Source organism: Zootermopsis nevadensis, unplaced genomic scaffold, assembly GCF_977971745.1.
Source record: "Zootermopsis nevadensis isolate Lab colony 2312 unplaced genomic scaffold, Znev_1.0 Znev_ptg000061l, whole genome shotgun sequence".
In the NCBI taxonomy this organism is placed as follows: Eukaryota; Metazoa; Arthropoda; class Insecta; order Blattodea; family Termopsidae; genus Zootermopsis; species Zootermopsis nevadensis.
Window position 1 is genome coordinate 7,311,244 of NW_028259192.1, and position 23,823 is coordinate 7,335,066.

Consider the following 23,823-nt stretch of genomic DNA (forward strand, 5'->3'; position numbering starts at 1 on the left):
TTCACCAAACCTAACTTTGCCCCATAAAACCTAGCTTGAAATGACGGCATTGTCAGACTTTAATATTACAATTTTCAGTCTGCAATATTTTTTTACGTTTTCATAACTTTAAATTCATCAAAATTTTCAAAAATTGAAACTTTCGTAACCGAAATTAAACTAAACTAACCGTATCTACGAAGCCTAAATTAATGTAACCTAACATGCTTTAACCTTATTTAACCTGAACGAACCTCACGCAACCTGACATAACCTAAACTGCCCGGTCTTAGCGTGATATAACCTAACTCAGAAAAACCTCCACTTACGTCAATGTGAACCAGCGTTGCTATGCTTTACCCCCAGGAATGTACCCACTGGATAGGAGGCGAAAGAATGTAATGTGCATTGAATAACCAACCACCGAAGGAAGTGCCTTTGGTCCCGACATTTCTTTGTTTCCTTGGAAAACTCATTTCAAGCAGAACGGATTATAAAATTTGACAGTTAATAATTGGTTAATAATTAGTAGACCAAATTCAATTTATACGGACGCCTAAATACAAGAACTTCAAACTTACTTCCGACACACACACTGCATATTAGGTTGAATTTGTAGGTACAAAAATATTTATACCATATAGATTTTGTAGATAATGCGTGATTTGGTATAAGGAAGAACTCTCAGCACAGTGGATGGAATCTATTGTAATTGTTTACGAGAAATGGGATAAAACTGATTGTAGTAATTTTTGAGGAATATTATTTATCTACTACTTTTATGCAAGTTTAACTCCATACGTGAACGAAGTTGTTGAAAATAATCATTGTGAATTTTGACGTAATTGAACAATTACTAACCATATATTCTGGATTTGTCTGATGCAGGAATAAAGATGGAAATACAATGGGAGAACCTACATCAGCTGTTTATAGACTTCAAGGTAACCTGTGATTCAGCTAAGAAGGATATACTGTGCATTCCCATTGAGTGCGGTAAACCAGTGGAACTAGTTTGGCTAATTAAAACGTGTTTAAATGAAACCTACAGTGTGAAGTCCATATAGGTAAACATTTGGTGCTTCTCCTATTAAGAATTGTCTGAAACAAAGATATGCTTTATCACCATTGCTTTTTAACTTTGCTTTAGAATACTCCACCGGGAAGGTCCTAGAAAACAAAGAAGTATTGGAATTGAATGGGACAAATCAGCTTCTGGTCTATGCTGATGGTGTTAATTTGTTTTTCGTTGGGGGGGAGGGGGGGCAAACAATATAAAAAATACAGAAAAACTGCAAGTTGCTAGTGAAGAACTTGATCTAGAAATTAACTAGGGAGAAGTTCAAACATTTGGGAACAATGGCAGCAAATCAAAATTGCCTTCACGAAGAAGATGGTTCAGAGCAGACTGAATTTGGAAAATGCTTATTACCATGCAGTTCAGTTTGCTTATCTTCCTGCATGCTGTCTAAAAATGTAGACATGAAAATACACAAAATATACAGAAAACCACCATTTTACCTGTTGCTTTGTATGGTTATGCAATTTCTTCTGTCAAATTAAGGGAATGGCACAGATTGAGGATTAAATCCAAAGGCTTCTGACGATTTTGCTGAATAAACTTGACAATTATTGTGGATTTTATGCATCTGTTTGTTTTTCCCCAAAATAAGATAACTAAGGCGATGGATATATCCAGAATAATAACATTGTTTACATATTAACAAACGTTGTCCTTTGAAAAATATTTAGACCTAAGACAGTAGACTATGAGAAAATTGCATTATGAGTAGACCCATATCTTGTACTATGAACCAAATATTATTAGGATGATCAAATGAAGGAGGATGAGAGGGATGGTGATGTAGCATGGAAGGTGAGAGATGCATACAAATTTTCAGCCAGAAAGCAGACGATTATGGGTAATGGGGTCGTCACCCAAGCTCACAGCATTATTCATCCGCATTCGTCACGTTGGCGCTAACAATTGTAGGAAATTAGAAACTACTATTGTGGACTAGGCTGCTTCCTTCCACATCCTTTCCAGTTCACTATCGTCCTTTCATTCGACGCTATATAGTCTGCGCTACTGAAAAGGCATCGTTAAATAAATGCAAATACCTAATATGTCCACGCTAAATTTCGTGAAAACCTATCCGTTCCCGTTATATGACCGAAACTGTGGTTTGTAAGGCCACTGATAGATGACAGCACGGCCTCTTCGGCTGAAAGACGCATCAGACAGGAAGCTGGATATATGAACGGTTCCGTAAGTTTTCTTCGCCAGCGCTAAAGCGTAAAGAACACCTAATAATGGATCTTTATGAAACAGGGTTGGAGGGTGTGGATTGAATTCGTCTGGCACAGAACAGGGGCCGTTGGCCTGCTCTTGTGAACACCAATGAACTCTTCACGTTTCATAAAATGCGGGTAACTGTCTGAGCGTACGAGCTTGACAAGGACTCTGTTTCGTGGAATCGCTTTGTTTGTTAATATCATGCCGCCTTAGAGCAAATCTTGATCAGAACTTTGCTAATAGAACGCGCTTACTTGTTGCCAGATTGCTTGAATCGATTCTGGCAGTCCATGAGGTATTAGTGTTATTAGGTTAGTTTGCTTTTTGTTGTGTATTCACGACCGACATTTTTGTTGGAGACGTTCACGCAGGTATATTGGTGCTTCGTGACCCGAATATTGCCTTTTGTTCACTGTCATCGTGTCGATTCGATATTCATATTTAAAAGAGGAAGTGACAGTCTACGTTCAGAATACATGAAGACACCCTTTGAAAGAACAACGACGAAGGTCTAGTGAATTAGTTGCCGACCCGATTTTCATTCGTAAGGTAATGTCCAAATTTTAAGCAGCCTATTATCTGGATGGCTAAAGATGACATATTAAAACGTCATGATTACGGATTGCGGTATGGATCAACCCTACTTCTAAATAGTATATGCCTTGGTAATTGTTCCACCGCTTAAAAATGGGTATAATTATGTGCGTAGCCAGCTATGAGTTCAAGAACTGGTGTTGTGTAAGTATACCCTTATGTTCAAATATATCATTGAAGAAGGTCAGTTTTAAAATTGTCCTGACGACTTAACCAAAAGTTATCATACGTTTATGAGTATAGTTCGTTTCAGAAAAGGTTAGGTAGGTATCCTGACAAAATTATGTGTACATGTAATGAATCTGTTGGAAAAGAAAAAGATAAAAATTTAACATCTGTGCATTCCAAGTCGTCATAAAGTGAAAACTTCAACATGCGTAATGATTGTCAATCCATTGATTATGCTGCCAGTTTCTTCTGTGAGGTGTTGGTATAGTGAACAGTGAAGTTGTTTGTGGCCAAGTGTGATATAATACTCTATTTACTCGGGAGGATTTGAGGAAGGATAACTGGCCCTAATCAGGAACTCAAGTTGGTTCCTTTCTTTTGAATGACATGTTGTCTGGTAAATATAATAACTCATCCTCACAATTATGTTGATCAAAGACTTGACTAATATAATAAGATTTCTAGTGAAGAGATGTGATCGTTCCAGACATAACCAAGAAAACTGAGTGTGTGAAATTAGAACAAGACAGTTTAAAGATGGATGGAGATTGCTGTATTCTAGCACCGTGTAGTCTGGTGGAAGTTTACTGACATTTCTGAGGTACTTGCTGCCCTCATCATCAGAATGGTGATGATGATGGAGGAAACAAGTACACTACACATTGGTACGATGCAGCGGACAGCCATCTCCATCCTTGAATATGGTGAAGTCTGAAGGTTTCTGGCAGTGTATTATAAATACAGTTCTTTTGGACTTGTTCATCATCTAAATTATAAAATAATAAAACTGCAATGTTTTTAACCCGGAATCTGCTTTCATCTTCTGGTATATCGATGCTGATCACAGTTTTGGAAATGTTGTAGTTTTATTGTTTTATAATTTAGATGGCGGTCAAACTACAAAAAAATAATTATAATGCATATTATAAAAAGAAAATGCTGTGGCCCTGAACACCATTTTGCTAAATCATAGATACTGAGATTAAGCTGTGCAAGTAAAGCATAGGAAGTGGTTGCAAAAAGTGATTAATATTTTTCTTTAGGGCATTTTTTTGTAAAGCCATTGGTTATTTATTTTGGTCTGAAGCAACCTACAGTTCATTCATCAAAATGTGGATTAGCATCAGTTCCCCTAGTTCTGTCCTTACAGATGCCCATGTTTTAGAAGAATGCTGGTGGGAATTGTCATCATTTTGTTGTTTTCATGGATTATTTTTTTAGTGAGGAACTGTTAATTCTTGTACCATTAAGCATTCACCCACCATTTATTTCTACCATCATCAGTTTGAGTACTTTAGGAGCAGGTTGTATTATATTCACTTCTAAAGGCTAATATTATTTTTTTTAATGTGTTTCAGGGAAGTGTACTCGGTGTGGTATGGCCGCGTCGGAACGACCAGCTATATACCATCTGAGAAAGTCCAGCAGCTCTTCAATGACATGCAACTCTACCCATCAAAATCACAAGGTAGTTAATTCGGTGAATCTGACAAACTAACAAAATTAAATGTTGCCATGCATGGATGGATAAAATTCATAACACTGTAATTTGTATTACATAGAGACATTGACAGCTGATAAGGGTGGTTCCTCCATCTTTGAGGGGTTGGGCTTGGGTCTAACAGTTCTTCACCGTAGCAAACCGCCGACTGCGTTACAAAATGTTACACAAGGCCTCAGACATGGACGTACTTTGTGGAATGATATAGGCACTGAACCTACATAGACTCCTAACATGGAATGTTAGGAGTCTGTGTAGGTCAGATTCGAAGAATGCAGTTTCAAGAGAATTAGCAAAACATTATTTACATTCTGTGGGCGTATAGGAGGGAAAGTGGGACAAGGATGGCACAGAACCGGCAGATGAAATGGGAAGGTCATGAAGAATTTAAAATGAATTTGACATAGCAGCTTCTGATCTGTGTTTGTGAAGTTAATTTATTGGGTGCAAACATAATTATCTTTAAAAAACACACAAAATATATTCTGGTCAAGAAGTAAATGCAGAAGAAACTATGTATATACAAGTGCGTCCATATCTTATTAGGCATGCTGCAAATTGATTCAGAATCATTGTGCACAATTATCTATCACTGACCAGTATCACCGTTTTATTAATGGTGCCTGTTTATGATTGTGCCAGCCCCATTCAAAATCATACAAAAGCATCATGTCTGTCTCTTGTCCAAGAATGTATGCGTTTTCTTTATCAAGGACTCAGGTTACAAGCCACGTCATGTGGCTGAATGGTGAATAAACCTTATCTACCACCATTTCAAGAGCAATCTCTGCTCTCATGCTCAGGGCTGCTGTGTAACAAATCTGGTCCTCTGTAGCTCGCTCGCCAATGGGTTTTTTTCTTCTAAAGTCCATTTCTTTGTTAAGAGAAGAATGCTGTGAAATATTTTTGTCTGAAGTTTCTAACCATGATCATCAGTAATTACTATGCAGTATTACTTATGAACAAGTACAATAAAAAAACCTTTTATTGCTGCAACATTTCTTCACTTTCCAAATATTAATAAGTTTGTGGATCTCAGAATGTAATGTTTTCCCTTCAGCGTTGGTAATTTCTGACAGAATTTATTAATAACTGGCCCGAGAGATGACTATTTTCTCCAGGTATTTCATCCTCTGCTGAAATACACTCATGTACTTGGATCACAGTGGTAAGAATTTCAGTTTGCCTGATGTCATGTAGCTACTGGTAGGGCCTCCCTAGACAGATTGGTCGAGGGGGAGAGGTCAGACTAAGACAGGTACCCTGGTCCTCCAGGTTGGGGGTTGGTCGCAAGGCTAACAACCTTACACCATAATAAGGAAGATGTTTTGAAACCTCAATCAAAGCCTCGGACAGACGGAAGTAACAGAGGACCGAATGGAAGAGAAGAATTGAAGAGGCAATGGACCGAATACGGACCAGAGAGCCATAGAAGAAGAAGAAGATGTCATGTAGCAGTTGTAATATTTTTTCCAAACATTGAAAATATTGTGATATCTGTCATGTAATTACCAGTCTCTTGTACCAAGTTGCTACATTGCTAATATTTATTATGTTTTATGTTTGAATATGAATTACTGTAACATGTTTGTATTTCTTTTTTCTTCTTTTTTTTTCAAGTTAATTTTGTTTGCCAAATATTGTGCTCCCCCCTCCCCCAGAAAAGTTACACTGTTTTTTCAACTGAAAGTGATGCATCAGGTTTTGAGGCAATTTTCTGTAAGTCATTCCCCATGCATTTATCTTTGATTTGGCAAACTGCCAAGTATCTAGGTTGAAGTTTTTGTTTATACATATTTATATTTTTTTGAACTCTTCAAAATAATACTAGTGAAATGGTCTATTGAAGTTAGTGGAACATATATTTGTCTATACTTGTTTCATATCAGTTTCACATTGAAATTCTTTTCTGAGCACCCCTGCAAATCTCGGAACAGCTACTGAGAACCGAATTTGTGTCGTGGGCTGACCAATTCCTAATTTTAGTTCCACATTGCTTTAACTGCTGCCACTGAAATTGACCCAAGCAATAAATAGCTGTTCATTCACTCTAATGTTATTTTCAGTATTGGAATCCCATGTGTACAGTAGCTATATGAAAAGTGTTTTGACACGAAAATTAAGTAGAATATACTGTATGAGCATGCACTTCAGGATGTTACAGTTTCATGTAGAAGAACTGTGAATAGAATTGTAAGTAAATTATGACAGGATTGTTTCTGAACAGAGAACCCATATTAAAACACCGAGTATTCATTGATTAGGGACCGGATGAAATTGCTGCTAGACATTCCTCAAACATCCTTCAGACACCTTGCTCAGATCAAGGTTTTAAAATCATCAGCATTAGTTACCACAAACTTCCTAAAACTGAAACTGTTTAAGATGGCAGTAGTGCATGAATTGCAATCTTGTGAACCCACTGACATAATTAATTTTCGTAACCGGATTCCTAAATTTGTTTGTGATATTGAAATTGACCATTACTTGATGTAATTCTCTGATACGAGTTGGTTTAGGTGCATGAAAGAAACAGCAGGTACTGGAGTTTCAGCAGTCCAAAACTAGTATGTGATGTTCCACTTCTTCTTCTATGGCTTTCCAGTCCGTATTCGTTCCATGGCCTCCTCAATTCTCCTCTTCCATTCGGTCCTCTGTTAGGTCCATCTGTCCGAGGCTTTGATTGAGGTTTAGAAACATCTTCCTTTTTATGGGGCAAGGTTGTTAGCCTTGCGACCAACCCCCAACCTGGAGGACCAGGGTACCTGTCTTAGTCTGACCACTCCCCCTCGACCAATCTGGCTAGGGAGGCCATACCAGTAGCTATGCTACCACCAGCATAGCTCTTGGGATCACCGAGGTACTTAACTGAAAGTGACATATGGAGCAGTTTGAGTGCAGATAGAGTAATTGGACCAATATTAAACGAGGTCATAGGCTGTTTCATCATTAGTCACTTGCATAACATTATTTCTTGTCAGTTTATTATTGTTAAAGCTGTTCACCTTTGCAGAAATTCAGCCTGGTAATAGAACAGAAATATGAGCCACTGCAAGCAACATTAAAATATCGGCTGTGTAACAAAGATGTGATGCAGTGATTATTTTATCAATAGATTCATCTGAGCCTTCCTGGTAACAAAATGCAGAAGTATGTCCAAGTCTGTACGATGTGAGATTTTTTTTAACATTGCTCTCCTTTTGCTTCAAGGCTAATAACAGTTGTGGCAAAGGAATTATGAGCTGGAAATAAATGTCCTTCAGGACACCATTGCTTTTAAAATTAGGCAGCTGTCCTTATTGTGTATATTTTGTTTTGTGTGTTTTCCCCAATGTATTTTTCTGCAACTAGGCTTATTGAATGGAAACATGATTTTGAATGTGAATTGATTGATAGGTCTTTTATTTTATCCACTGAAATACATTTTCAAGACATAAGCATACATAAATGTGTGGCTAGATACTAGAAAAATATTACTTTGCAGATTGAGAAGCTGATGTGATTATGTAAATCCATATTTTTATGTTTTTAATAAACCTTTCTTTTGCAGTATATGAAATGCTGCAGTGTGCGAAGGAATGTGCAAACCGAAACTCAGCGTCTTACCTCACATTTGGAGAGTTCTGCATCTTTGCAACAGAGCTGAAGAGGTGTTATGAACGAGGGTAAGCAAAATATTATGATGATAAATATTATTATTAATATTAAATATAAGTTATATTTTAGTTCTAATGACCTGTAACAATGGTTTGGTACTGTAATTTGGATGGCTAGTGAATGGGTGATTCAGTTCATATAAATAATGTAACTGAAGTCTTGTTTCCCTTGGTGGACTAGTGGGTAGCATGCTCGCCACTGGACCCCAGGTTCGCGGATTCAATCCCGGCTGAGGTCGATGGATTTTTAAGGGTGATAAAAATCCGTAGCACAACTTCCTTCAGAGGGGAAGTAAATCTTTTGGCCCCATATCGTAGATTTATGGCATGTAAAGGAACCTTAGGAACATGATACGAGATGTTTCGTAAGCAAAATTCAGCAACCATTTCTCACCCAAGTCTCCTGATTTATTGCTAGATGACTCTGGCAGTCAAATCAGGACTGAGTAGAAATTGTGCAGACTCAGTGGGCTGGTCACTCATTACTCACCGATGTGCGCTTCAAAAGACCAAGAGTCCTCCTAAGTGGGGAGGTCATGTTCTGAAAATGGGCCAAAGCACCATAGATGATGATGTTGAACTGAAGTCTTAATTAAATGACTGTCATTTTACATTATGGTATATGTGTTAGGTAACCACTTCATATGAGTGAGTGTGTTCAGATGATCAAGTCTTCTAGCTGAAAGACTGAATTTGAGTCATCCGTACAGGAGTAGCACTCTATGATTGTAAGTTTATGCCTCCACTCGTAAATCATGACTGTATCTTTCATTTCGTACGTCCTAGGTTTAGTTTAGTGAATGGTGAACAGGTAATTTCAAAGTGAGTTGATGATTTGATTAATCGATAAAATTGATTCCTTGGCCACTGTCCATTGTCATTATGAATATGATGTTTAGGAGGCTGGTTCTTATCTCCATATGCAGGTTCATGAAAAGAGTGCTTAGTAAATGATACTAGCTGCCATCAAGAGAATATAGCACCAGTGGGTAAGCAACCAAAAATTAAATATGAATTATTGCGTATCAGATAAAAAGCTACAATAATTGGAAGAAATCCTGGAAATAGATAGTTTGTAGGGATAAAGATCAAAACAGAATGTGATGTGGTGAAAGAGAAATAACAAAATAAGAAAAGAACATGGAATTACTAAACTGGTTATGACCTGAATTATCAGTGTTCATGTACTGGATACTAGGAACGACCAGTTCTTCAAGTGCTTGAGCACTGCGGGTCCCAACTTTTCGTTGTCTTGATCTATAGACATTCGGTAGGACGCCTTGGACGAGGGATCGGCCCGTCACAAGGCCTCTACCTATACACAGGACAGCACAACACAGAAAAACGCAGACAAACATCCATGCCTTGAGTGGGATTCGAACCCACGGTCCCAGTGACCAAGCGGCACAAGGCCCACACCTCAGACTGTGCGGCCACTGCGGACCCACAGTGTTCATGTGCTTCTGTCAACTATTCCCTTAACCTTATGAAGCCTTAGTTCACCTACTCAGCATTTAAAAATTCCGTTCTTACCTCAAAGAAAACATACCTGTTTCAAATGTTAATTATGTAACAATGCTGTTTAAGGAAATAATTGCTGCTTAATCTGAGAATCATATAAAAATGGTGTATATAGTTACCACTGGTTTTCAGTGGGTATCTATGTAGAGCACCAATTTGGCTGATTCTTGTAGGAGTGCATGTATGTTTTGTTGTTAGAACAGAACAACGTTTTACTATAAACACTCAAGAAATGTTACAGAACTTTTAAAATAAACTGCTGCAACTTGGGTGCAAATTAAATATTTATTCAACTGCTGCTTGGTGTAATTTGTGTTCTGCTTAACCTCAGGGGTTCACTGATGTTTTAATGCCATGTAGTTTTATGTAGTGATTGTGTATTGAAACTGCAATGTAAATAGAGTAATTTAATTGTGACTTTTCTGTTAATGTAAATATTAAGTGGTAAACTTATCTTTCTTACAACCTTTGCTATAACAGAAGATGAATGTTTGCCATGTTTTATTAAACTTTTTTTGATGTGGTCTCTGAATTAATTACTCACTTTTGAAGAACTTTTATTTTGTAGAGTCCTAACATGGTAAATCAACCAGTTAAGAATCATTTTAGACCTTCTCATCTTGAGACAAATGACATTCTCTATGCTTGTACAGAATGTACAATTTAAAATGCAGCTCAACAACAATCATGGACTACAGTTCAAAAATGAAATCGGAAGCAGGTTTGCCTGTTTGTAATTGATTCTCTCCACCTCCCATTGTACTGGAGTCAAGGTTGCCGTTGTTGCTAGACTACTGCTCATACCAGTTGTGCAAAATGTGTTTGGTCTTGAACATTACTCCTTAGTGAGTGCATATTCTTTCAAGAAAATATTGAATACGACAGTAATACACCAACTGATAACAATATTTGGGACCCAGGAGGTGTTTACAACAGAAAATGTGTCTGGCGTCAGACAATGTTGACAGGTGAGAGGGGTTTTTGGTTTCAACATGATGAGGCTACGTCCCACATACTGCAGTCAAAACAAATCTGTTACTGTAAGAGTTATTTTGTGAGCATATTTTTTGGACTTGGCCTTCGGCTGCTGTTAATCTCAACCTCTTTTTCTACGGATTTATCAAGGGAGCTCATTGAAATAATACATGACGCCTGTAGGAACTGGTTGCTTTCCCCAACTTTGTTCCTGAATGGATGGGCTAATTTAAATCTAAAGTTAGAAAGAAGTGGACCCAGTATGTGAACGTCACTTCACGTATCACGTTGCTGTGTCAGTTAGGCTTTCTCTTGCATAAATTTAATTAATGCTGGTCCAACGTCTTTGCGGTGAACTATTGGAATGGTCTGTGAGAGTACTGGGTTACAAGAAGTTTTTAACTTCTGAGTTACTTTTCACGTGACTGATAAGAATGTCTTGTAGTCCCCAAGTCTGAGAATAACCAGATTCTGTTCTCTTTCTGCCTGGTGACCCTTGCCAACAACATAATAATTACATATATGTATGGTGCTAATGAATGTAGTAATTAAACAATCTAATTTTGACTTTATCTTTAGCAGGTAATCAAAACCAGTGTTGAACCTCAGGACCTGACAGTTATAATATTTGTTGAGCTGGTTATGGTAGTATTGGCTCAAAAGTACTGTTAGTAATACAGTCTAATTTATCTTGAATTTATGGTTCTAGAAATTAAGTTATGTTGATGAAGTGACTAAAGCAATAAAACGGTTTTGCATGGTGCTTAATCGTGTATGCTTACTCATCAAGTGGAAGTCATTATAAACTGCTTTGAAATTATTCTTGAACCTGTGGTATTGATTTTATTGTATTTTTGTCAGTGAAAGCCATACATGTACACCATCTAAAAGCATTTTAAAAAACAGTTCAGTATGTTCATGGGATCTATATGTCATGTTACACACTGGTTAAAAGACATTGAATTGTTTCAAAGAAAATTGTATGTTCAATTAGAATTTCATGTAAAATAAGAGTTATATTTCAGTGATGATGACAGTATACCATAAATTTTTACTGCAGTGTCTAAAAAAGAATTTCCAACAAAATCTGTTGAGTGCCTTTAGTAATGAAATTTATCGACAGATGGACAGATGTGACCTCCCATTACGTGTTGATTTTCAGTTTGTGCCATATTGTTTGCATTTTAAATGCACAGCTAATGCTTTTTTTCTTAATTTTGTCATTTTAGAATTCCTCGACAAGTGCAGCTGTCCCGATTGCTTGAGAGAGATGGGGAGGAGAAGAAGAGAAGAAACAGGAAGATGTCAAGTACTTATCTTTTCAGAGCTTGTTTGTATTATTAAGCTGTGATAGTAGAAGGGGCCAGTTATAATTCCATGCAGAATATGATTTATATTTATCTCTTAACCCCTTCTTTACTCCGTGCTATTCATACCATAATTTGATATATAAGTACTTCTAAAAGTTGCCTAATGGTGGCAGCACTTGCAAAAATAAAATATTTCGTCATCTAGCAATGTAAGCAGAATTTGGTCAGTATTGTAGTGTACAGAGTGTATTCACACTAACTTTACAGCTTTCAAGGCACATAGAAATGTAATATGATGTACAGTAAATTTTGATAATATAGCCGGACACACAAAATTTTAGTGGTAACTTGTATATAAATGTGGCTGCCAGCTCTGACACAGTAGATATCCTATCGATATGTTGCATCCGTACACTTGTAGCATGTCAGGTGTAAACATCTGTTATGACTGGTTGTTGTCCAAGTCAACATTTCTTGTTAAAGTTGCTTGACCATGTCTGAATGAAAAATAATCATAAAGATCCTTCAGCGTTTGATCCAGTGACCAAGGGGGTAATGCAGTTGGCTCACCCTGACTAATTTGGCTTTCTGAGCTAGTTCGTAACTTACCACAGCACACTCAATGCACTGGAGTCTTTATAAAGTGAATCAATTTCAGTTTTTACTAGCCTATTGACCACACTTTGAAACCTTATACTGCCATATTAGCCCATGCGAAATAGGCAGTGTTTAAAGAAGTGACTGAAAGGCTGTTGTGGACAACTGAGAAATTTATAGTAGCCATGATGACATCCAGATGATGAAGCTGTTTTACAAATTTCTCCACTCAGATGTTGATCTTTCAGAATTTATAAAGGAATTACTGAAGTTAAGTATTTTCAGTTAGTAACATCGAATATTCTGTCTTGAGAAAAGATTGACTGACCATCTGTTTCAGAGGGCATACCAAAATATGAGGTTTTCTTGGGTGGATCTTGCAATCCTACAACATGGCGCCAGGATGTGGCTATCCCCGTGCTCAAGAACTTAGGCATCACATATTATAATCCAGTAAGTACAGTTCTGTTCAATATTATCCTGGAGATTATGCATGATTTTGTTTGCTTTAGAAATTTTGTATATTTTATTCATTTCTATGGTAGAAAGGTAAGGAATAGCAAAATAGAATTTTATGAATAAAGGGTCCAATGATGTACATGTAATTACAGTTGAATACCCATTTTAATTTTGAATTGATATATATGAAATAAGCTTTTATTGTTTTGTTTGCTTCTAGCTTCTTTCTTGACTTTGGCAAACTGCAATTTTTTGTAACAATTGAACTCTGTTGCAGGATTTCACTATAATTGCCTTCTTGTTTGTGTCTTTGTTTCCTTTTCACATAATTCAGACAACTATTCTCCTGTTCGAAGTGGTGGTGTCGTTAACCGTAATATGAAATTCACACTGAATTGTTATCATATGCCAAATTACAAATGTTTGTTAAAAATTGCTAGGCATAATGCTTGCATAGGATGGAAAATGAAAATGTGTTAAAACTATTTTTTCTTCATGCCTCACTCAGATGTCATTTTTATTTACATATGATGTGTGCATAGTGTACACCCTTGAATAAGAATGCATTATGTTTTCAGAATTTAGAATGAAGCAAAATTAAATTTTCAGTAAATACCACTTATGTGTTTGCCAGTTAATAGAACCAGCCACTGAAAGAATCACATTTCTAGGAATGGGTTTAGATTATAAAAATACAGTATATTATTATATTTATGGGAATCAAACTTCTGGTTATAAGAATCGGCGTTCCCTACAATAAAGGCTGGTTTGCATTTTAGGCAAACATTGAGAGAGGTCGCACTCTCCACTTACATAAGAATTGTATGGGGTAATCACACTGAAAGCCTTGATATGGTCTCTCAACCCTTCTGCCGGAACAATTTTCTTTTAGAAATATAGGGTCGGGGACCTCATGCCACATAGAGTAGACATGTGCCTGTCCAGTAGATTTCTAGAGAAATAGTTGAACAGCTGTCGATTGCCAAAACCTGCGTTGTTGTGTCTGCACAGTAGGTTAGGATGTCGTTGTTTTCTAGAAGAACATCTTAATAAGTTTAAGAATGGTAAAATTAATTTGCTGTAGGTTTTTTCCACTACTGCACATTATACGCAACACGCAAAAAATCAAAATCTTTCTGGTGTTTTCAGTCACTTCTTCACTTCGTGTTGCTGTTGGTCTTCATTGATTAATGTCCAATTTTTCCGTATAAATTTTCATAGTTTTTTTCTGTGTTTGAAGATTACTCTTGTAACTGGAATGAACAATAAAAAAATGACACTAGTTCTGAGCAGCTGATGTAACATTAAAAGTATAATTTAAAAAGTCACTTATTTCAATGAGATGGCTGCCTTCTGGATTGTCATCAAGGCTGATGATGGAGGCAGCAAGGACTTCTGAAACGTCGGTAAACTTCTACCAGACTACATGGCGCAACAACCCAGAAGACAGCCATCTTATTCAAATTAGTGAATGTTTTTTTTAAATTATAATTTTAATGTTACATTATGTAATGTAGTATCAGTTTATTTTGAATACAGGCAACTCTCGATTTACGAACGAGTTCCGTTCCAAGACGTTGTTTGTTATATGTTTTTATTCGTTATGTGTACCTTGCATTCCTGAGCTTTTACGATACTCGATCGGTTCACACCATAATGACGAGCTATGTCCGTCTGCTTCTCACCTCTTTCTGTCCTTTTTATGATGTCTAGCTTAGTTTCTAAACTAATACTGCGTCTTTTATTACTATCACCATCAGCACCAGCACTACTATTTCGCTTTGGACCCATGATCGCTTAAATTTTTAAAAATATATTTTTAAGTCACCGAATGCAGAACTAAACTTGACCATCTGAGATAACCAAAGCAAAGCAAAGCAAGTGATGATTCTTTTGTATTATAATAGGGGGAATCACTGATTTCTTTCCCACGAGAAAACATTCTACACGGCATGGCATGTAAACCAAGGTTTTTTTACTGGATAGCTTAGTTTTATTAACCAAGAACAGTTCAGTATAATTACCATATAATAATTTTCTGATAATTGTTGTAATCAATACATTTGTTAAAGGTTTATTTATTTAAATCTTACGGTTATGTTCACTATACGTTTGGTATTTCGTTTTATGAGGAACTCTATCTATTGGTGACTTTAAGAAATTTCTGAATGAATTGTGACGTTCGTTATAGCGAATGTTTGTAAACCGAGAGTTGCCTGTATGTATATTACTGAATAAGATATGTTATATTCTAATGATCTTCACTTATTGGAATTGCACTTTATTAGAATCAAAATATAATTTACATATTTGATCACAGTAATCGGTGCCTACCGTAATCGGCATATTTTTTTATATTTTTGTATACTGGAAGGATTTTAATTTTTCCTGCATTATAAATATTTTTTCTGTCTTTAATGCATCTGTAATTGTGAGGAGAATATTAGTAATTGGTAAGCAACCCCACCACATGGTATTACTGCAAACAAGGACAAATATTTTTCTATGATTTATGTGACACTAAGAAAGAACTATTACTGTTATGGCTCCAGAATTTGTGTGTAACAGAATAATACAAACTGTCCAGGTAAAATACAGGCCTAAAGTTAAGTGCAGGATCAATATGCAATCATGTATTGAACCAGGTACCTGGAATCTTTGCCGCATTCTGAGGTGGCATATGAAGAAATGAAAATACATAGTTTACGTGTTCAATTTAATTAGGATACAGAATGAGAAGCTTAAAATGCTTGTAGCTTTAGGAGTTTTATTCACAATTTAAATGATGTATGTAGTTAATCTGTTTTCCACAGTATTTTGAGAACTTGTATTCTCAATTTATTTCTTGATTTCATCTTTCCATAGCAAGTATCACATTGGGGCCCAGAGCTGATTGAACTAGAGTTCCAGGCAAAGCAGAATGCAGCCATTCTCTTCTTTGTTATTGACAACCAGACTCGGAGTGTTGCATCCATGATTGAGGCAGCTCATCTTTCAGCCAGACGTCGGAAATTAATTCTGGTGATTCATACATATCAAGGTCCAGGGCAGACGATATGGGGAGAACCTATCACAGACGAGTATGTAGCATTGCATTTGTAATATAATTTTTTGGAGAAATACAGCTATTATCCATTTTGAGGTGTAGCTGTACTCTTTAGTTAATGAAATATATTTTTGCTTACTATCCAGGGCATTATTAATATTTTTTGCAGTCCTCAGCAAAGATTTGCATAATGAATGTTAACCATGGTATAGAAAAGGTTGCTGACCCCTGATCTAGGTTGTACAGGTTAATCAAATTTTTTGTTGTTGGGTGTTGGACTTAATTATTTCTCACCATTAAAGATTATAATATCAAAAAACATCAAACATTAATAAACATATTAAATGATAAACATTATTTCATATAAAAGAACACTTCTTCGTTATTTCCGGTATAGTAATGGCAATGGTGTTAGAGCAATAAACTTTTCTCCGTCTAAAGATTTAATTGTAAAGAGTACAACATTTCTGCATCACGATATTTATAAATACACGTGGACGTATCCAGATGGTAGCTCACACAATCTGATCATGTTTTAGTAGATAATAGAAGGCAGACGAGTATAATTGATGTGAGGTCATTCAGAGGAGCAGATTGTGACACTGGTCATTGTCTGGTGATAGCAAAAGTGAGGGAGAGGCTGTCAGTAAGTAGACGAACTAAGCAAAATTTTGACACAGAAAGGTTTGACTTGAAAAAATTAAGTGAGGGAGAAGCGAAGGAACAATATAAAGTTGAAATTTCGATTAGGTTTCAAATTTTAGAGACAGATAAAGATGATGAAATTGTGGATATCAACAGGGAGTGGGAAAATGTCAGACACTGCATCAAAATTTCAGCCAAAAAGAAACTACAGGAGAAAGCAAAATAAACTGTGGCTTGATGAAGAACATTCAAAAGTAATGGATCGAAGGAAGCAAACAAAATTTTAATGCTTGCAGGACACAAGGAAAAAGAATAAGGATAATCTATATAATGTGAGACGTGAAGCTAGTAGAACCGTCAGGAACAAGATAAGGGAATATCTGAAAGGTAAAATTATTGAGCTTCAGACAAATAGTAAGGACAAAAGTATTAGAGACCTGTACAGAGGCATTAATAACTTTAAGAAAGGATATCAACCCCAGACCAATTTGGTAAAGGACGATAAATGGTAATTTGCTTGCAGATCCAATTAAAATTGTGAATAGGTGGAAAAATTTCTTTAGCGAGCTCTTAAATGTTCATGAGCCTGATGATGTTAGACAGATTAAAATACATACGGCTGAACTGTTAGTGCCATAACCTAGTTTGGATGAAATTGAACTAGCCATTGGAAAGTTGAAAAGTTATAAATCTCCAGGTATTAACCAAATTCCAACAGAATTAATTAAAGCAGGTGGCGAAAGGTTGCATATGAAGATCCAGAAGCTTATTCATTTAATTTGGGATAAGAAAGAGATGCCACAGCAATGGAAGGAATCCATAATTATTCCTGTTCATAAGAAGGGGGACAAGACTGAGTGTGGTAATTACCAAGGAATTTCTCTGCTATCAACCTCATACAAAATTCTATCAAACATTCTTCTGGTGAGATTAACTCAATATTTGATTAAAATTATTGGGGATCATCAGTGTGGGTTCAGACGAAACAGATCAACGATTGATGAGATCTTCTGCATCCGTCAGATACTGGGAAAAAATGGGAGTATTTTGGGACCGTACATCAGTTATTTAAAGATTTCAAAAAAGCCTATGACTCAGTTAAGAGAGAAGTGTTATACAATATTATCATTGAATTTGGTATACCAAAGAAGCTAGTGAGTCTAATAAAAATGTGCTTAAATGAACCTGTAGCAAAATTCGCACTGGTAAATATTTATCTGAGTCATTTTCCATCAAGAATGGTCTGAAACAAGGGATGCATTGTCTCCCTTGCTGTTTAACTTTGCGCTAGAATACACTATCAGGAAAGTCCCAAGATAGGCAGGAGGGTTTGCAATTGAATGGGACACATCAGCTATTGGCATATGCTGATGTTAATTTATTGGGTGACGATATAAATACAATAAAGACGAACACAGAAGTTTTACTAGAGGCTAGTAGAAGGGTGGGGTTAGACATTAATTCAGAAAAAACTAAGTATATGTTAGTATCCCATCAGCAGACAGGCAGGCAAAATCATATTAGGGTGGCTAAATAAATCCTTTGAAAGTGTGACAAAGTTCAGATATTTGGGAATAACAATTACAAATCAAAATGATATTCACAAGGAATTTAGGATGAGACTAAATTCCGGAAATGCTTGCCACATCTCAGTTCAAAATATTTTGCCTTCCCATCTGATTTCCAAGAACCTAAAGATTAAAATATACAAAACAATAATTTTGCCTGTTGTTTTCTATGGGTGCCTCCCTAATTATCATTAATTTTTTACACACCGTGAAAGATTGTAATTGCATACCCTTTGTACTCATTTTTTTCACTAAAAATCACAACATAAAACTGACTTTCACCTGTGAATAAACTGAGATGAACTGCGCTCTTGCTAGTAGTGTGTGATGCATGCGAGTACGAAAGTTAACGGAGGAGTGGGCTACTACCGTCTGGGATGCGCTGGAGTGCAAAATATGACAATTGAGTAGCGCTGTTACCTTTATCAAATAAGCTGTGCACCTCACTTTTTGGTACGAATTTTTTCTGAAATTCACGAAAATACGGTATTTGTGTGTGTCATTTTCCAAACCAAATTATAGCAACTGGTGGCCTGTCTGTCAGAAAAAGGTGACACGAATGTCAAAATAGCTCTTTTAATGTATTTGAAGGAAGGTAAAGAGTTCAGGTTCAGCTCATAGGCACATTTTTTATATTCTTTCCTCTCCTGGTGTTCACATTGGTCTTGGTTGAAGAGGTGCTGGTTACATTAAACAAAATATTCTCTATTGTTTTTGAGTAATATCTTACCTCTTCTATAGACAGAGTACTCAGAGTTAGTAGACAAATGGAGATCTGAGATTGTTTGGCATGGAGCTTATGTAATTATAAGGAGAAAAGTAATTTTTTGTGAATTCCTTGTTGTGATAAAACTGTTAACAAAGTCTGGGTAATTTTTAAATTTTGGATGAGTTGATTCTTATAGTTTCAGACACTAAATCTCAGATTAAGGAAAAAGGAAGTTTGAGGACATGATTCATACTGTCTTTCATGGGATTTGATTAAAGCCAGGTAACTACAAGTTTGCTTACTCATTTTGTTTAGATTAATTTGTTATATTGTTTCTTCAGGGAGTATGAAGATCTTACAACAGGTCAGATGATGCTGCAGGATCTGGTGGAGAGGCAAGGAATTCCTGTTTTTGAAAGTGTGCCCATTGCTCTTAACTGTACAGCCAAAGTGAGTTCTAAAGAGTGAGGATTTCTATAGTTGAATATCTCACATTTTGATTTCTTATAAGAATACAAAATTAAGCAGATTGTCTCACATTTTGATTACTTGTATGAGTAGAAAACTGAGTAAGTATCTAACATTTTTATTTATGTTTTGAACGCATAACTAAGGAAATGTCTCGCGTTTGATTACTTGTATGAATACAAAACTAAGGAAGACATTTTAGCATTGCATTTAGGAAGTGTGAATTTCATGTTTCTTGATACCTCCTATCCATGGATTTTAGGTTTCTGAATTGTCCTGAAGGATATGGAATAGGGTGTTCATTGTTCATTGGTTGTATTTACTGGACTTACGCTTGTATGTGGGGGTTATATGTTTGAACTTTTGCTCTTTAAGTGATTGTTGAGGTAGTATCATGAAATGGGTTACAGCTGTTGTGTTCTTCAGCCCTCTGACCAACCATTCATAATTATCTTCGTCTTTTGAGACTTGGTAACTTGTTTAGTGCTGTATACTCCATATACTTTTCTTGTATAAAATTTGGAAACAGACCACAGTAATGACATTAAATTTTTCATAATAGGGAAGTAGGAAACTTATTTTTTGATTATGCTTTCAGTTGTTTAATTCTGATTTGTGTGAATTCTATTATGAAGTGTCTCCTTCGTGAACTAGTGGTTGGCGTGCTCGCCACTGGACCCAAGGTTCACAGGTTCAAACTCGGCTGAGGTCAGTTGATTTTTAAGGATGATAAAAATCCATAGCACAACTTCCTTCGGAGGGGAAGTAAAGCCGGTGGTCCCATATTGTAGATTTATGGCATGTGAAAGAACTTTGTGTGCATGTTTCGTAAGCAAAATTTCAGTGGCCATTTCTCACCCACATCTCTCCTGATTCACTACAAGATGGTTCTAACGGACAAATCAGGATTGAGTAGAAATTTTACAGAGGCAGTGGGCTTGTCACTCACTGCTCATAAATGCACATTTCAAAGATGAAGAAACCTCTGGCATGGGAGTAGGCCAAGACTCGGCTTTGGGCTGTTGTGCCATAGAGTCAGTCAGTCAGTCTGTTACAAAGCATTTCATTCTTTCTTATATAGGTATGCCCAATATTTGAAATTCATGGCATTGTTTTTCAGTAATTATATATTTTTTCCAATAGGTATTACGGGAAAACATAAGTGTACAAGAATTGGGACTCAAGGATTTTGCACAGCCAGTGAAGATGGCACATGTGCCACTTGGTGACAAATTAATGTAAGTTGCACATAAAAGTGTGATTATTTTAGTATGTATTAAGTGCAGTTTAAAACTGCCAGTATACAAAAGGAGATGGGTTGAAGGGTTGAAATAGGTGATGATCTTAGAAAATACTTTGCAATATGATGTTTGAATCTTGCCAATTAATTTTACTTTGCTGCAGTTTGGGGAAAACACAAACTGATCTTGCTTATGTTGGATTATTCCTAAGTGCTTGAAGACACATCATTACATAAAATGCCACCACATTCTGCCTGTAGTTTTTACAGATATACAGGTAGCCCTCGATTTGCGCCAGTCCAATTTGTGCCGATTCAGAATAACGCTGATTTTGAAACCAGAAAGTCAAAAAGTGAAAAGAATATATTTTATTATTATTTATAATGTTTTACAATGTTTCTCGTACTGCTTCTTATACTAAATCGTAATTCTTACATTGCTGATTTTGAATACAAATTATAAATACAGTCATATCTGCAATTACGTCTGTTTCGTTAATGCGAATTTGCTCCAATGAGATTGATGAATCGGTAAAAGCTGTTTGTGAAATGCAAACTTTTGCATATGCAAGTTTGCTCTTATGCAATTGAGGCCATGAGGCCTTATCGTGAAATTTCAAAAGAAAGAAGAAATCACGACAGTCCACACTACATGTCTTCTTTAAAAAAAACATGACGATCTTCAACCAGGGACTTCGTCAGAGAACTAACGTCGCTTCATCACGCCATCGCTGATTGTAAGTGTATAAAATATATTTTTTAAATTCCCTTTATTTTATTTACATTATTTTAGAGCTTAAATGTAATGCCATTATATTACTCGTCAATGTTTGGGTGCTGGGAACGCATGTCATTGACTTCCCATTAATTTACATTATAAAATCGTTCCAATTTATGCTGATTCCGATTACGCAGGTTCGTCCAGGAACACGTCCCCGACGTAAATTGAGGGCTACCTGTATTTTTAGCCCACCATTAAACACTTTGCTGAGCCAGATGAAATTAGACCACAGCCTGTCTCCCTCTTTCCTTAGGATCCGTTTTAATATTATTATTCCATCTATACCTAGAGCTTCTGAGCAATTTATTTCCATCTGGATTCCCAGCAAAATCGTTAAGCACTTCTCATCATCCTCATGCATGCTATATATACTCCCCATCTCATTCTTTTTTTGGTCATCCTATTAATACTTGGTGCAGAACTTTATGCTATTTTCTCCAACCTTCTGTAACATGCTGAGAGATTCACTCAGTATCATTCATTCTTATTGCAGCAAGTTGAGGGAAGCATTTGATGCTCTTGACACGACTCGTTCAGGAGAACTCTGCTTAGCAGATGTAAGTATATTTCAAAACACTGCATTAATATATGTGCCTTTTTTCATGATAACGTTATAGTGGATGGTTCTTAGATATTAGCATAGTAACATGAATTAGGGTCCCGCGCCATAGCCGCGCGGTCTGAGGCATCATGCTTCGGACCGGCGATACAGAATGCGCGCTGGTTCGAATCTCGGGGGAAAAGACATTTTCGCTTGAGCTTTTGACCGGTGTATGGGACCGGTGCCAACCCAGCATCGTGAGGAATTTGGGGAGCTACAATGAGTAGCAATCCGGTCAGGAAAGCTAGCAATGGCTGGGGGTTCATCGTGCTGACCACACGTCACCCTATATCTGGTTGGATGATCATTCACCTCTGCTTAGGCATGTGAACTTGAGGCCAGCAGTCAAGTTAGTTGGCTTTGGCTCTCTGGAGCTGTTACGCCACGGATTTAATTTTTTTAACATGAATTAGGATGTCTTCTGTTCACCAAAAGGCCACTGTGAGTTTGGTTATATGAAAAAACTTTTCACTCAGTGCACCCTATAGTGATAGCGAGATTTATATCAGGCTCCTAACTTAACATTAATTTTAGTGATGTGACTTTCACATTAAAGCTGAAGTTGTAATTTGATGTTATTAAACATTGTTTCAGGTGTGCATGGCATTTAGAATACTAACCAACAGGAACTTGTCCCTGTCAGATTTGAGGAGCATTGTTGCAGGTCAAACAGGTATTTTAAATTTTTTAATGTTGTATTATTAAGTGCCCACTTAAAATAGCATGATATGCCAGAGAAAAATTATAAGTTTGTGGACAATTTTTCAGATTCTGTATGTTTTCATGTCCTTACTTTCACCCTACATTGGCAGGCATAAATATTGAGTGACTTTTGTACTCCTCATTCTGTTAAATTTTGTTGATTGTTGTAGGTGTGTTGGGTCGAGAGGTGAAGGATATCCCCCTGGAGCAACTGAATGTGAACTTTGAGCAGTTCTGCTCTATTGTAGCAGAGTTCAAGTGTTGTGAAAGTGAGGCTCACAAACTATGGGAATTAGTCCTAGCCAAAACCACTCGCCTTCTACAGACTATTGTCTCCCCCCTGACAAAAGTTTTAGGTATTTGTGATGTTACTTGTCTAGTCAGAGACTTTCAGCATTTATTTGTTGATGTCTTCTTGTAACATGCACCAGTAAATAATTATTATAGTGTAGTTGCTAAACAGAGTGCAAGAATATCTTCCACTCATACCATTGCTAAAAGTAGTTTAGGCCCTAAAATCCCATGAACCCAATTTTTAACATAGTTATGTAGGACTTCATGAAGTTTTCTGTCTTTTGACATTGTTTCCACTGAAAGAGTGGGTTGTTGTTTGAAAAGTCTCCAATTCTTGAACGCATGTTATTGCCGATTTCAATTTGCGAGTTGTAGTAATTGTGTTTGCTTATAATGATCAATAGTCTTGACATTTAAAAATAAATCTTAACCATATAGCAGTGGAGGATTAAGTCAACTTAAATAACCTAAGGACGGAGATGATGGCATTTTAATCTATTTTTAAAGCATCTTGGACTAATATAACTGTAACTTCTGCAATTTTAAACAAAATTCTGTAAGCAAATCTAGTAATATCTGCAAAGTATGACTGTTTGATGTACATTACCATAATAATTCAGTTTTCTCATAAACACTCATAAAAGGGACATCTCCATTAGCATTTAAACACTACAGTCACAAAATTTCTCTCCACTGTCCAAGACAGAATGATA

At 36.4% G+C, this 23,823-nt stretch overlaps 1 protein-coding gene across 11 annotated transcripts in view; it reads left to right on the plus strand.

Moving 5' to 3' along the window:
- The window catches only part of raw (NDT-like domain-containing protein raw), a 312,695-nt gene that overhangs the window by 263,782 nt on the left and 25,090 nt on the right, over positions 1-23,823 (plus strand). For 6 of the 11 annotated variants that reach the window (XM_022075349.2, XM_087340757.1, XM_022075350.2 and 3 more), the window contains 10 exons: positions 4,396-4,505; positions 8,089-8,203; positions 11,920-11,999; positions 12,938-13,050; positions 15,922-16,136; positions 19,366-19,474; positions 20,636-20,730; positions 22,007-22,070; positions 22,709-22,787; positions 22,987-23,172. In XM_022075349.2, coding sequence (XP_021931041.1) covers positions 4,396-4,505; positions 8,089-8,203; positions 11,920-11,999; positions 12,938-13,050; positions 15,922-16,136; positions 19,366-19,474; positions 20,636-20,730; positions 22,007-22,070; positions 22,709-22,787; positions 22,987-23,172 — 1,166 coding nt within the window. Of the gene's footprint in view, positions 1-867; positions 1,047-2,626; positions 2,825-2,871; positions 3,014-4,395; positions 4,506-8,088; positions 8,204-11,919; positions 12,000-12,937; positions 13,051-15,921; positions 16,137-19,365; positions 19,475-20,635; positions 20,731-22,006; positions 22,071-22,708; positions 22,788-22,986; positions 23,173-23,823 lie in introns of those variants that run through there. The other 5 variants (XM_022075356.2, XM_087340758.1, XM_022075357.2 and 2 more) reach the window with 5 other exon arrangements.